General features: G+C 43.3%; 2 protein-coding genes across 4 annotated transcripts; one reads left to right on the top strand and one right to left on the bottom strand.

Annotated features, from left to right (window-relative positions):
- Positions 1 to 2334: 2334 nt before the first annotated feature.
- THG1L (tRNA-histidine guanylyltransferase 1 like) lies at positions 2335 to 6997 on the bottom strand. Of its 3 annotated transcripts, XM_030957391.1 has the most exons (6): positions 6822 to 6997; positions 5805 to 5981; positions 5191 to 5360; positions 4405 to 4493; positions 3679 to 3786; positions 2335 to 3112 (listed from the first exon to the last, which is right to left on the bottom strand). In XM_030957391.1, exons 1-6 carry the CDS (start codon positions 6995 to 6997, stop codon positions 2951 to 2953), a joined length of 882 nt encoding a protein of 293 aa, XP_030813251.1. In that variant the 3' UTR covers positions 2335 to 2950. The 3 variants fall into 3 exon arrangements, with proteins under 3 accessions (XP_030813251.1, XP_030813252.1, XP_030813253.1); XM_030957392.1 differs by lacking the exon at positions 6822 to 6997 and having other exon boundaries at positions 5191 to 5356; positions 5805 to 5933; XM_030957393.1 differs by lacking the exon at positions 6822 to 6997 and having other exon boundaries at positions 5191 to 5265; positions 5805 to 5871.
- Positions 6998 to 7331: 334 nt separating this feature from the next.
- SOX30 (SRY-box transcription factor 30) lies at positions 7332 to 14653 on the top strand. The gene is made up of 5 exons (XM_030957470.1): positions 7332 to 7987; positions 9125 to 9364; positions 10627 to 10800; positions 11918 to 12395; positions 14284 to 14653. Exons 1-5 carry the CDS (start codon positions 7381 to 7383, stop codon positions 14651 to 14653), a joined length of 1869 nt encoding a protein of 622 aa, XP_030813330.1. The 5' UTR covers positions 7332 to 7380.
- Positions 14654 to 15549: the final 896 nt, after the last annotated feature.

Genomic DNA, 15549 nt, shown 5'->3' with positions numbered 1-15549 from the left:
ATGGTGAAGGGTCTGGAGCATCTCTTTTATAGGAGACATTGCGGGAGCTGGGCCTGCTTAGCCGAAAAGACTCAACGGGGGGTATCAAAAGGATGGTGCCAAACTGTTCATGGTGACAGGACGAGGAGCAGTGCACACAAACTAAAACACAAAAAATTTCACCTCAAAATGAGGAAGAACTCCTTTACGTTGAGGGTGGCAGAGCACTGGAACACCTGCCTGGGCGCTGAGTTTCTTTCTCTGGAGACTTCCCAGACCCACCTGAACACGTTCCTGGATAACCTGCTCCAGGTCTCCCCGCCCTGGCAGGGTGGTTGGGCTGGGTGATCTCCAGAAGTCCCTTTAACCCTGACAAATCTGTGATTATTTGCACTGGTGCAACCCTCCCCCTGCAGCCCACTCTGGGGACCATCCCTGGATGGGGGACCAAACCCCCCTGCCGCAGGCCATGAAATCCCCCTGGGCAACTGGCGGTTGCAATGTAATTTGCACTTTAATGCATAAAAGGATACACAGGGCAGAGTAATTTCACTGAGGACCGGCAAGGAAATGCTTTTTTATAGGTTTTACTATAATGATTCACCATCTCCATTAACGTTTCATAACGGGTTCCTGTACCTTTAATGCTTCTTTTTACGGCAATACATCAGCCACAGGTTGTTCACCAACCTCAGAGAAACACCTCTTTCTTCACTGGGTCACAGTACAGGACTCCTGCAGCTACAGAAATACCCATGAGTTGTGTGTGCCAGCAACACCAGGCTGCTGCTTGAGCCTTGCGAATAGTTATTTTCCCCTACAGCTGCAGAGTTTTATAAATGCACATCTTACACATGAGGATACCACAGGGAGTTTCTTTCTCCAGCATTTATCTTAATACAAATTAAAGGCCATGGTTGTACAGATAATCCTGATCTTGGTTGCAAAGTCTGCATCCATATGTGAACAGCTATGTTGACATATTATTGTAAGAATGAGTTAATTAGAAAACACTATGACCTAATACAGACCTGTTTTTTATATACACACACAATTTACATACATAAAGATACTGTAGGATGTATCAGGCAGCCATAATATATAAAATAAAAAACATGTATTATACTTTCCAAACATAAATCACAGCTGCCAAATTATTTTTTAATCTTTCATTTGTTACCAGGTTGAATAAATCCAGCTGTTACCAGTTCTGGAACAGCTGCTTCATATGTCATGTCCACAGTCAGGCACCAAGCAGTAACATGGAATTTCAAAGTCAAGTAAATTGCATTTATGTTAGAAGATAAAAAACCAACAAAGTTCTTAGGAGCAAGTAACTGGTGCAAAGATTCATTCTGAATCATTAGCTTACCACAAGCCACACCCTCTTCCTAGGAATCATGCAGCCCATTCTACAAACTAAAAACAAAATACATTCTCTCATTGCATGTACAGAGAAATAGGGGGGAAGTCCTGTGCTATTATAAACTCACAGAATCATTGCCTAATCTCAGGCAGAACTCACAAAATTGAAGTTACTGGCACCTGGTCAAGGTTCTTTTTGAAAAAAAAAACCACCAAAACCATATTGCCTTAAATGTGTAAATTCTTCTGCAGGAAGGGGAAACAGAGTAGGCTGATAAGAGATTTCACAGGAATCTAACTCAGTACTGTGATCAGTACACACTTGATCCTTTCTTTCTTTTTTATGGCCAGTCCCAACTGTTGACCATGTCTTTGTTAGCAACAACTGGTCCAGTTACTGTTCTGGATGTTTTTGCAATCAGCTTGGTCAGAAGCAGTAATAGCCATATAAACACCTATCATTATAACTGTATTTCTACACTGAAATAGGTTATTTCCCTCAAATTCCAGTTACACTGGGACAAACCTCTATCCATTAGCAGAAATATTTCCGCTCGGAGAGGTCAATTTTGACAAAGGGTCTTAAGTAACAGTTAAACCATAACAGAACTGTGCATGGAGCAGGCAACACACACTCTTCCCTTCCCTCTAACAAACATGGATTGGCAGCACTGCTGTCTGTGTCATTCCCAGGGAGATCAGAAAGCAGCAGCACAAATTGTTGTTGGCTCTCTCTTTGCAGGCACCTGGAATGTTTTGCTATGTTGTGCTGTATTTTTTTAAAATATGCTGTGTTGTGCATAATAGGAGACAGGTGAATTCCCAGGCCATGGAATATGAGGGAAGATACCTATCCATGTCCTAACAGAATTCCAGCCTGTGCAATATCTTTATTAACTTCACTGCTTGGAACTGTCACCACTTACTAGTGGTGACACCACTTACTCAAGTCCCAGGAATGAGAAAGGCCACATAATAAAACACAGCAGGGAAGGTACTATTATTTATATTTTTTAAAAGTATAAAAATCCTGTACATTTGACAAATACTTTTAAAATCAAGCATAGAAAACTGCTGGGCTACTCCATTGCATTTCAGTAAGAATCAGACATCAGGCAGGTGAACTGTTTGTCACTCATCTGACTAAACACACCAGCCTTGAAATTTAATACTAAATCCCAAATGAAGTATTCTGGTGCATCTCAGCTGAAAACAAAAATCAAACTAATAATTTTCTGTTCAAATATTCGGGCTTTTTTATAGTTCAGCAGTACAATAAAATACCTTATTGTTTAAATGCTATAGAAATACAGGAAATTTCTACATACTTTTTTTACAAATACACATGTACAAGGCAGGAACAGTCTTAATTCATGATGAATTCTTAACATTCAAAATATAGTATGATTTTAGCATTCCATATGGGCATATCCTTGTATGTCAGATAGCACCAGTGTCTTCTTTTTAGGCAGCAACAGTGCTAAACCCACTGCAGTTGCTGAAAAGGGTTCCAGGTCAAACTCTGCCAGCCATCATTCGTATTCCTCACTTGCCAACAACCCAAGCAGAGCAGAATGTGAACTACCCGTTATGCTTATCAGAGATATCAACTATCCTCGGCCAGAATCTCAGGATATTCCTCCCAGAACTGGTCCCCAATGATGTCACAGTGCAGGGGAACAACTTTAGTCTTAGTCCGGGTAACTTCCACTTCTTTTTCTTCTTCTTCCTTTGGCAGTTTTATTTTCTTAGTGATAACTTCATTAATCTGAAAATACAGTCGACACATTAGCAGATATAAAAGGCTCCAGAATGGATTCAAAAATTCTAATAAAAAAGAATTTAATAAAAAACACAGGACAGGGATTTCTCCCACTAAATCAATGATGCAGTTGTAGAATAATGTACATTTCCAAGTTGCCTTAAAGCAGAAAAGGACTAAGCCAACTATGAGCTGAGCCACCTTATTGAACAGAAGTTTGTAATTCCTTTGCCATGGATATACTTGGGACCTAATCCTGGGAAGGGCCTGGCCCCAGTGATACAAACATTGTCATCTGCTGATACATGTTTCATCTCAGGGGTCATAATTTGTATCTAAGCCAGACTGCAGAGACTTGTTTTTATATTATGCTCATAGAAACAGCTCTCAAAAACATCTCCAAAACAATGAGTCATCTTACACACAATTGCATGGCAAATATAGTTAATTTTAAGATATATTTATTCCTAGACATACACTGGAGATACATGAGGTGCTCTTACAGTGCAGTCTGTCTGCCACAGTGTAACTATTTAAAATATCAGCCAAAGTAAGTGGCAATCGTTTTTTACCTTCTGCCATATTAGAACAGTTCCTTTTCTATACATCAAAGGTTCATTGTTGTAGTTGATGTTGAATTCAGAAAATAAGATTTCATTCTTATCTCCAGCCAAAGTTCCCTGAGTAGAAAGAAAATTACTCTTAGAGAAAACAAACTGTATCTCTAGGATAGAGGAGGGGTGAATATTGGAAGGCAGAGAGACATTTGTAAAGGTTTTTCACCTTTAAGTCACAAGGTTAAATTGCTTCTCTCAACAGAGGAATTAATTCCAACTGCCAAATGAGTATTAAAACTGAGAGGGTTCTTATTAAATTTTCAAGACAAATGGAAGACAGTCAACAGATTCCAGGAGAAAACAGGAATAATCTGCTAAAGTCTGCACAAGGAGACAAAACCCAACAGAAGGGACTGGCAATGAACATACTGAGCCTGTATTTTGAGTTAACTGCTGAATTCTGCCACTGTTCCTCATGGGTTTGAATGCTGAATATTTTATGACATTTCTAAGATTTCTGAAATTGTTAACTAAGAACATAAACCCTGCTAATAATTGACCAAATTTACATTATTTGCTAGTGGTATTAATATCTGCAGAATTGAAGAAGTTGTTGACTACACCCACAAAATTATTACAGTAAGAACAGACAAGCCAGGGCTGCTGGGCAGGCATGACACTTTGCAAATCTTATGATTTAATGTTTAGCTGTAAAAAACCATGACTTCAGCAGACTCTTACCCGGAGCCTCTCCTGTGCTTGCACTGGTGTCAAACCACCTCGCTGCACAAGCATCCAGAACACTGTATTATAAAGGTTATTAATATGGCCTAGAGAAAACACAGAAATGAGTGTGAGGACAGCTATTTACCAAATCTGAGTGACTACTTAGGAAAAAATAGCTTTATTTCCAGAGCTGTACCCAAGAAACAGACAAGAGTAATGGGGAATTAATATAATCAGTTTCTAAAGACGATACAATGTTTATAATACATTTTTAAGGTACTGCATGTCATGACTAGAAGACAGATTTCATAAATGACAAAGGCACAGCACAGGCTGAAGGGTGTTTATGTATGATGGTAAATTATTTTCATTTGACAATAGGGACTAGGTACTGACAAAGGTCTAGAGACAAATCCAGTGGTCTGTTCTGACATGGAATATTCAGCACTTTTGATTACTACCTGCTGTGAACTTGAATATTCACATCTCTTCATTAAAGATTACCTTGGCTAAACCAACTCTGAACATCAAAATTAATTTATTAATTCTATTAGCAGTTCCAATATTTCTTGTGTTGAATTCACTCTCAGGATGCAATAAATTTAGTTGTAGCCTGAACATTCCAAATTTCAGCCAGTACCCACACAAAACCCAGAACAAGTGTAATATTACTGAAAACTACCACCCTACCTGCTGTTCTTTCACTGACAGCTGTATATACAAACACACTGGCAGAAAAGACATTTCTGCTCAGAGAAATGAACTCAACTGCACAAATCTCTCTTTTTCAGGGACACTTACAATCTGCTTGCCTCCAGCTGAGGTAGTCCTTCAAATTCTGGTTGCTGGGATACAACACAATCCGTCCATCAAATCCTGGAGGGTACAGAAGCTGCTGGTCCTTAAAGTAATCCTTCCAATAGAACACGTAACTTGAGGAAAACTGGGAGACCACATGAGTCATGAACTTACTTGCAAACACAGAATAAGAGAAAAAAAAGAAAGAAATACACGGGAATGATTATATATTTGTGTTTATCTGAGGTATCAGTAGTGATAACTCTAGTGGAAAGCAGCATTTCTTAAATAATGGCCAAACAGATGAGGAATGGCACAGAGACTTTTGAACAACAGAGGTACTGAGAATTGTAACATTTCCTTAAAAGAATGTATGTTTATAATGTTTTGATAGTTTATTAATAAGTTGTTTATATAACTTTTTTACAAGCTCTGTATTATTGAACATATTTTCCTGAAAGATCACATGTAAAAAATCCACATTAAAAACTTGAACTAACTGCAGTGTAAGCATCAGCCCTCCTCCTAACCTCTGTAGGTAAAGACAGACAAACCTTGAGAATAATTATAAAGAGATGTTAAAAAAAAGTTCACTTCAGTATCAAAGCAGCTGTTACCTTGCTCTTCTTTTAAACCACCTGCTCTTCTTCTTGAAAACAAAACTATATTCATCACTCTGTCCATAAGCAATAGCAATATCCTCCAGTTCTTGCATCACTGTCTGGGCACACTTCGTCATCAGGTGCAGAGCACGGTCATCATTTGGCTTTTTGAATTCATGCTGCTCAGAAAACCTTCAAAACAAAAATGGCTGCGTAAGAGTCTCTTTAAAAGGTACTAAAAATGCTAACACATTCATTTTCCTCATACTTGCTTTATATGAATATTGATTTCCAGTATCCTGTCAATACTGACAAAAGAAGGTCTGAAAAGCACGAACAAAAATCCTCATTATCTACTCCGGATAAGCCATTCTCTTTCTCACCAGTATCTGACCTGAACCAGTCTTTTAAAGCAGTTTACTCAAAATACAGGCTCAGTATGTATCTTACACTGGAAATTGATAACAAATGCTTATGTATCTTAATTGGAAATTGATAACTAATACTACTGTCTGTAAACTCCCTTTCTCATGGGGTGTCTTTAATATTCAGTCCAATAAGGGCAAAATTATCAATAAATTTGTTAAAATTCAAGAGTTTTACCAAAACCAGGAATAATATCCCAGCAAGAACCTGAGTTATCTACCAGGCGAGGGAACTGTGCCCCATTTATGCCGAGGGAAGGCAAATGCCACACAGACACCGACTCCAAACATCAGTACACATCCCTGGATAGCAGCTGCTGTCCCTCCCCAGCACACCCAAGGCACCGGAACCATTTCCCTACTCGGCCCATTCCCCACCACCGGCTCTGCAGCCGCCCTTGAAAACAAAATCCCGGTGGAATTCCGTGCCCTGGAGAGGCCGAGTGGGGGACACGAGCATCTCTAAGCCCGCACCTGCAGGGCTCACACAGGACGGACAGGCACAGCCCAGCACAACCCGGGCACCACGCAGGACCCCGCTCTCTGCACAGCGCTCTCAGCCCGCACCCGCGGGGTCCCCGCAGCGCCCGCCCGGCCCTGCCCGCACCTGTGGAAGTTGCGGCCGTCCAGCCGCACCACGATCCAGCAGTTGGGCAGGACCGTGTCGTCCGCCTCGAAGTCCCGCACGTACTCGAACTTGCTCTTGGCCATGGCGAGGCCGCGCGGGGAGCCCGGAGCGCAGCCGGCAGCGATGGCCGCGGCCGCCCGGCAGCAGCGCAGCATGCCCGGCGCGGAAGCGGAAAGAGCGGCGCCCAGCCCAGCCCTTGTGGGCGGCCCGGAGCAGCGCTCGGCGGTGCCGGCGGAGGGCGGGCGGAGCCGGCGGGCGGAGCGCGGGGCGGCTCCGGCAACGGCGCCCATGGCGGCTGCGGGGTGCGGAGCCGGGGACCCGTGCGTCCCGCTCCGAGCAACGAGCACGGGATGCGCGGTCGGGGCGGCCCCCACCGGTGGGCGCGGGACGGGGGACAGCGCGACTGAGCCGGCGGGGCTGGGGCTCGGTGCGCGCCCCGCGGTTGGTGCGGGATGCGGGTTCGGTGCGCGCCGGCGGCGCGGGGCCGCGGGGAGCGTTGGCGCAACGGTGGCGGCGGCCGAGGAGCGGCGGCGGAGCGATGGAGCGCAGGGTCAGGCACTGCCGCTTCCGCGCCCGGGCGAGCCCCGCCTCGCCCCCCAGGCACAGGGAGGTCATGGGCCCCGTCGGAGGGCTGCGCGTCCAAGTGCAAGAGCACCCGAGCCGGCCCGGGCACAGCGAAGGAGCGGCGAAGAAGAGCAGGTGCATCCCGGCTCCGGCGGCGGTTGAGAAAGAGGCCCGGAGTGCTATCAGGAGAGAAAGGGACCAGGAAAGGGGCAGCGGTGACCGCCAGAACGAGGAGAAGGTCCTGGAGCAAACGGGGAATAAGTCCTGGAGAAGATCTGCCGTCCAAGCGGAGCGACCCAACGTGACCTTCGAGGCCCGCCCAGTGAAGGTGGAGAAGAGCGATGCCCCGGCTGGATCCCTGTGCGAGCTTGGGAACCCTGCTCAAGATCAGAACATCCCGGTCTTGTTTCAGTCCTTACCTCCCAGGTCCCACGTTCAGCTCCAAGGCCCTCTTTCCTCGCAGCTGTTGCATGTGACTCCAGTGCCGGTAAAACAAGTGCCAGTTCAATTGCAGCCTCTACTGCAGCGGCCAAAGATTGAAACAAAAAACGTTCCCCTCACAGTCCTGCCCTCGGATTCAGGTATTATAGTCAGAGAGCTTGCAGGGTGATTGGTTATCAGGCAGGAGAACACAAGGGGAAAGGTCATGTTAGAAAACCATCCCTTTGCAAAGGCTGGGTTTAGCACAACTCTTGCACAGTGTAAGACACAAAAGCACGGGAACACAGAATTCCGATACGGTTTGTTACAATCAAGGCAATTTTGTCACATTCCTCCCTTTCTGCATGAAACCCCTTAGGACAGTGTTCAGAATTACACTGAGTTGTGATTGCAGTTCTAAGGTCAGGAATGTGCTTGATTTTTAAAGCTATAAAGTAGTCATATATCTCTCTGAAAAACTCTGGACTTGTTAAATGAAAAGCAATTTGAAACATCTGTATTAGAAGCTTTTTTTTAAAGTATCTAGACATTCAAAATTAATTACTTAAGTAAGGTCTTAAAGACTTCTTCCCTTTATCAATGATGTGAAAGAATTAATTTTTAAACCTTTTCCAGGGAGGAAATTGCCTGCTCAGGGATCAATTTTAAGGGGCCTGTGGATTCATCATGTTGCCAGCTCAATTTAAATGCTGCCTGTGTTTACAAAGAGCCAAAGCCAAGTATCATGTAACAATAATTTGAGAACATGTGTTCCTCCAACAAAACGAGTGTCCAAATAGAAAAAAAGAAAAAAATATTTATATCTCAAAACAAACAACAAAACCCAAGCAGAAACCCAGAACAGCAACAGCCACGGTTGAGATGGCAGGGATTGCACAGGTGTGGGACTAAGCAGCCTCCCCATCCTTAGTCCTAGTCCCTGCATCCTTAGGGCTTTGGTTACATAGTTCTGATGGTGATAAATTTTTGGTGGTATGGTCTGTGCTATACAATGATTAGTTTATAAATTCATAAGAAAACAAGCCAACTTAAATCCAAACTACTGTGTTAGCAGGCCCTGTTTATTTTATTTTTTTTAATTATACATAGCAAAAGCCAGGCAACTGATTCCTTGTGCAGTGACTCAGCAAAGGGCAGTGGAGGATTTTGTAGGAACTGCTCTCCAAATGTGCACTGAGTTTCATCTGTTCCAAAGCTCTGATGCTGTGGGTGTGATACTGAGTGTGCCCTGCTGTATCCCCTGGAAGGTGATGATGTTTCCCTCGCTTGTTGCACAGGGATGCCAGACACTCCCTTCAGCAAGACCAAAAGTGGCCGAGTGAAGCGTCCCATGAACGCATTCATGGTGTGGGCCCGGATCCACAGAGCTGCTGTGGCCAAAGCCAACCCGGGGGCCAACAACGCCGAGATCAGCGTCCAGCTCGGCCTGGAGTGGAGCAAACTCACTGAGGAGCAGAAGCAGCCCTATTATGAGGAAGCTAACAAAATAAAACTGAGGCACAGGGAGGAATTTCCTGGTAAACATCTTAGCTATTTACCTGAAGGCTGTAGAAGTGCAGGGCTTTTTGGAAAATCGATCTCTTGCATTATGGCGATCAACAGAGATAGAAAAAAAATGCAGATATTTCAAGTACATAATCCTGTGTGGTTGAAACAATGAATTTTTTAAAGCATCCAAAATGCTGGTGCTTAGAACACTGCAGCTACAGCAGCTTTTTTGAATGATTTAATAGTCTAATGGCCAGAGAGTGAGTTTGTGTGGCCTGCTGCATCAGTTTCCTTGCTCCAGGAACAGCTGCCCAGGTGGCCTGTGGTGACACATGTCCATTTCTTAAAAGCAGGAAAGGGAAATGTCACAGGGAGCACAAACAGCATTGTATTCTGTGGGATTCTTCAACATGTAGACTTGAAGTTCCCACATAATGGTGTGGAAAATGTTTCACAGCTTTTTGTCAAGTGTTAAAGTTTGTACCCTTAACAATTTCATTTATCCAGAAGACAACAGAATGTAAAACAGAATGTAAAAAAAACTTTTAAAAAGCTGTTGAGATACCAGGTGTTGTGATCCTTTCTCTCTCTGTTGTCATAATGCTGCTTGTTCATGATCCTGCCTAATCTGTCATAAACAAAGAAAAGAACATCTCCCTCTCTCCTTGCATCTTAAAAAAAAGATGTTTCTTTAAAGTTGCATTGAGAGCATTAAGAATTAACCTGTGTAAGAAACCAAACAGCTCAGTGTAAATTCATGATATATTCTTATATCTGTTAATGTTTGGTTAATGTTGTCAGGCAAAGGCAAACCTGCTCTTCCACAATCTATCCAGGGTTCCCAGTGGATCATATTTTCTGTTATGTCTTGTAACCTGCAGATAGATGTGAGACTTAAGGGGTTAAAGAAACCATGAAGAAAGACTACATTTTGAGTAGCCACAGTTTCCTCCACGCTGAATGCCCACAGTGCAGTGACTGTCATGTTCTCCTTAATGTGGTTTCTTCATCTGGGCCACATGTCTCCCCAGTGTTTGCTAGTTTTTTGTCTCACAAGCAGCTACTACTTGGTAACTTCTAAACAATACCCAAATATTTCTATTTCATTTCCATCTCCAGTAAAATTCCCCATTTCTAGCTCACCAAAACAAGTGGAGCATTGCCATTGCCTAAAGGAGCAGGTTTTGGACTTGTCTTACCAGATCCTTCAGAATTATAGCATAGCTTTAGATAAATAATGAAATCACCTGAAATATTGGATGTCTGCATCTTTTTTTCCCATCTCTGACAGGTTGGGTTTATCAGCCAAACAAAAAGAAGTGTTCACCACCACCTGGCTCTGCTGCATTTTCGGGCACTTCCCAGAATACCATCACTACAAATCCAGCTGGTACCCTTCCCTTCTCATCACCTACTTACTCTTTTGTCAACTCCAGTGTTAAGAACAGTATTGGACGTCCAGTCTGTGAGTTTTCAGTAGAGAATTATTTTAAAAATTCAGAATTTACCTGTGCCAGTAGTGACAGGGCTAGGGGGAATAGCTTCAAACCAAAAGAGAGTAGGTTTAGATCAGATGTTGGGAAGAAACTTTGCTGTGAGTGTGGTGAGGCCCTGGCACAGGTTGCCCAGAGAAGGTGTCATTATTTACCAAGACTTCTTTCTACTTAAGATGTTAAGCTACAGCTGTTTCTTTCCCTCATTTGGGTCTCCACCTCACAGATACCCTGGAAGGATCCTTCTTTTTTACAAAAAGTCCACAGTGGCAGTGAAACAGTGTGAAAGCCCCCAGTGTAAGAGCTGACCTGCATATTCCTTAGAGAAAGAGCTCTGGCTCTGTCAGTGCATGGATATGGGATTTCAACAGCAAATAGCTCAGATCCAGGCAATGGATTTTCCTCTAAATATCCTGGAAAGGGTTGCTTTTTTGCAATGAGACAAGAAAATTAAATGCCTGATTATGCTGTGTGGTAATAATTGGAGATATTAAAATAAAAGAATACTCAGCTTCGTTCTGATGAAGTTCTGAGTTAGTGATGTTTGAAAATTCCTATGCAATGTGTTTTGAAATCTTTCCCTATAAAGGCAGCCCTGTTGAGATGTGATTTGAGAGTGTACATTGAAGTTTGTGCTCTGCAAAACATTTCAAAGTAAAATTCTCTAGTGTGTACATTCATTGATGAAATAAGGAAACATATTGGAGATTAGAGTGGTTTAGGCTCCTGAGCACACAGATTTGTTATAAATTTGGCTCATTTCATGTCAGTAGACTTTGTGAGGTCTTCTGAGATGAAGGCACACTCCAGCCCATTGTGGGGCCTTACTAGGGCGAGACAGAGCCTCACCAGAGCAGTGGACCCACATCAGCCACTTCCTTCTTCCTGTGGGTTTCTGTGCAATGCAGCTTTAGTGTGTGGGCTCCAAACCCATCTCTCAGAATGGTGTCACATTAAATGTATGACATGAGTTGCTGGGAAATTTCAGGGGTAATTATTTTGACTGTACCCAGAAGTGCTGTGGTTTGCTGTGATGCTGTTTATCAGAACTCTGTTCATGCCTGACAAGTAACTGTTTTGTGTTTGAAGGTGAGTCTCCCGCCATCCGTCTGCCGGCCTCTTCCATCCAGCACGCTGTGCCCATGACCCTTTTCCAGACCACGGCTGCAAGCACCACATCAGTGGCTGTTGCAGTTCCAACCCTGCCCCTGCGCCCTGTAGTTTCATCACAGCACTTTGCTGAGCCTGCTCAGACAGAAGCTTTTGTATCACCTGGGCTCAATTTCTCCCTGAAGAGACCTGCACCCGTTTTCGCTGAGAGCTTCAGCAACAGAAACCCGAGTAACATCAGCAGCACTAGTGGCAGGTTTTCTGTCTCTAACAGTGAGATGCCAGGGATTTCTGTTTTTCCTAGAGGCATAGCTCTTCCCCAGGCTACCCCTTTTATTCCCTCACCTGCCTATGTGTCTGCTCCCATTGGACAACCAGCCAGTTTGTTTGGAGGAACTCCTCAGTTTCCATTTTGCCACCCTTCCTTTATACCTGGACCTCGCTGTTTCCCCTCAAGGTAATGAAACCATTTCAATACCAGTAAGAAAAAAATGCTGAAAGGCAGAGAGTGTTTTGCCTTGCAGACAGCAGGTGGAGCATTGAGAGGGAAAGGAGCTCTTACCTTCCTGTAGCTGCTGTGTGCTGGATCCCCTGGCCTCAGCCTGCTCGTAATACGTGCCCAGTTACTGAAAGCTCCACAGAATTATTGCAATTGTAATTGGCACTCCCAAGGCCATGGAAAACAAGAAGTATCTTTCCATTTTATGGGTCTAAGTGCAGTTGATTTCAGCAGAAGAGCATTAGGTAGAGATAATGTAAATATAGTTTGAAAGTGGTCAGATAGAATTGAAGTAGGTGTGTCCTGGAGGTGTCTCCTGGGTACACTGTGATTGCCATAACTGTTCATATTTCTGAAACCCAGCCTGGTGGGAAGTGCCTGCAGAATTCCTGTGTAAGTAGTAATTCCTAGTTCTTCCTTTTCAGTCAATCAGAGGTCCCCTAATCAAAGAATTTCCAGGCTAACACATGTAGTGTCCCGTGGGTGTTTGTGGGCCGAGCATGCACAGAAAGCACCAGTGCCCTGGTGCAGGTGGCAGCTCAAACACCAGGCATCTGATGCTTATTCTCTACAGGGCATCATTTTGCTTTCATGACTGTGCAGTAGCAAATGTAACAAATTATTACAATTATCAGACGTAAATTTTGTCTGTTTATGCACTGTTATTCTCACTAGCAGCAGCAACCAATATGTTCCTGTGGCAATGAGACCGCCTGGTCTTTAATTAGGGTTAATGATGACCCATCAAACTCAGAACAACTTCATGAGCTGACAAGTGCAATACAAGACATTTCTATTTTTGAGGTTTTTTAAGGAAACACAGAACACATATTCCCAAAATTGCTAAAAATGATCTTTGCTCAGCCCTTGGTGTCTGAAACGAGATGGTTTTGTGAGGCCTCTGAGAGAGAATAGTTCTTGTAGCATAAAAGACTGTTCTGATCTTACACATTAATGGACTTCTGAAGTCCATTAATGCCAGCTGAATGCCAGCTTTGCTAATGCCAGGGTCTTTCTAATACAGTTATTTATGAGTTCTCTGTCCTATAAACTCATTTCTTGCATGCAAGAGTCATGATTTCTGAACTGAAAGTGCAGATGTATGCACTAAAAATTTAAATATTAGATTGGAATGATCAGTCCCCTTGAAACCTCAAGAGATATTGTATCAATGTCTTTACAGTGCCTGCACTGTGGAGCTCTATTACTTCTTCACATATTTTTGTTTTCTTCACAATGTAGTGAATTTCTCTAAAACACTGTAAATTACAATCCCTGTGTCTTTCTGCATCAGAATAGAAATTCAGGCATCTGCCACTGGAGGAATACAGTTCCATTTGACATAGTAACTTCCTGAAATTTACTATGTGGTTACTTTTTAAAAATTTATTACTGTGCATTCTTTAAATATTAACATTGACAACCACATATTGGGCACGAGGACTCCCTGTCCTGTTTGATAACAGTGTAATATTTGTAATTTGAAAATTACAAATAAGAGTGCTTTGCCCCAGGTCTGTCATAAATTTTGGCATACAGACATTACACAAAATGACTTTTGATGCTTTTTTAAATTAATCTGAGTATGTTGGTTAATTCACTGCATGCTGGTTTATCTGTGGTATTATTTGATTGATAAATACAGTGGGGTTTATGTTTGTTCTCAGAGCAACCTCATGTGTGCTGAACTACTGAACTACTCTTGTTATGGCCCTAGTGCTGAAATTAGGCATGGTTTTAAATTTGTGTGTTTGAAAAAATGGGATAAGCTGAGTAGCACAGAACATCAGTGTCATTGTGCAGCCCTGCATTTCTGAAAGCCAACCTTGAATCTCTTCCCTTGCAGCACATTCCCACTCAGAGCTCCGTTTGGCTACGGGAATTTCTCCAGCTCAGTGCCTCAGTGCTTTGGCTTTTATGAGGAGAGGAACCAGAGGCAGGAGGTGATATTTTCCACTCTGGATGAAGACTATCATTTCAGGGCATACTCAGAGGAGAGGCTCTGTGAGAACCAGCGTGTCTGTGGGAGCCCGGAGGTCGTGTCCTGTCAGAGCACCTGCAGCGAGGAGCGAGTTCTCAGCCCCTTGCCACAGCTGGACGTGGAAGTGGTAGAGGAGGTTTTGCCATCTCCCCCATCTACTCCCTCCAGCACTTACATTGTCAATGTAACTGACAGTGATGAGGAAGAGGAAGTAAAGTTTTTTCAAGTATTGTAATTTTTAAAACTTATTATAATCCAGAGAGATATTATAGAATGGAAAATAAATGTTTTCCTCAACACCACGTTTTCAGTCAATGTGTTCAATGGGAAACCCAGGTGGCTTTAGTAAGTTGCACAGGTCATTTTGCATTTTGTCTGATGAGCTGTTTGTATAAGAGGAAAGTATTATAAATAGCAGAAAATGCTTGTTCATTTCTAAATTCTCACTGAAAGCTGATATGGCCTGCAGGAATGCATGTGGCCAAATGCACAAATTCCTCCTCAAATATGTTTCAGGGTATAAAACAGCTGTTTGTGAGATTATTCTCTAGATCTAACATCCCTCTTCTCCTATCTTTCTTTTTATACCCTGTAGAGTAGGATATCAGACATATTTCAATGTACCAGAATCTAGAATGGTACATAACTGTTGTGATTTATTCTACCAAGCCCAGAGAAAGGGAAGACTGGTTTAACATATCCTGGACATGCTAATGGGAAACTACATGTGAGAGTAACCCCTTCTTCCTTCCCAGCTAGAGCTGATGTCCTGGAGTGGTTGTTAGGGATCTGTGTCACTGCAGCCAGCCCTCAGCTGAGCTCTCTTGAAGGCTCTCCTGTCTTGTCTATAACAGAAGTGAAAGTTACACAAACAACCCACTCAAACCTCGCTTCCTCTGCATCATCCCTCAGCAGGTCTGGCAGCCCTGCAGCCAGGAAAAGGTTTATAGTTCCCATTTCTAGCTGATTTTCAGCTCACCCACAAACTTTCCTATAATGTATATTCCTGAAGTGCCAAGTATCTGTTCCAAGTGCTGTTACTTCTCCTCCTGAAATGTGGGAAGTGGCCAGTGTTGGCAGGGCCAGTGCCTTGGAGGCTGTGTGCCCTCCTGCAAGCTTTCATGGCAGTGC

The sequence above is a fragment of the Camarhynchus parvulus genome, chromosome 13, assembly GCF_901933205.1.
Source record: "Camarhynchus parvulus chromosome 13, STF_HiC, whole genome shotgun sequence".
Taxonomy (NCBI): domain Eukaryota; kingdom Metazoa; phylum Chordata; class Aves; order Passeriformes; family Thraupidae; genus Camarhynchus; species Camarhynchus parvulus.
This window is presented reverse-complemented; position numbering and strand designations above follow the sequence as displayed.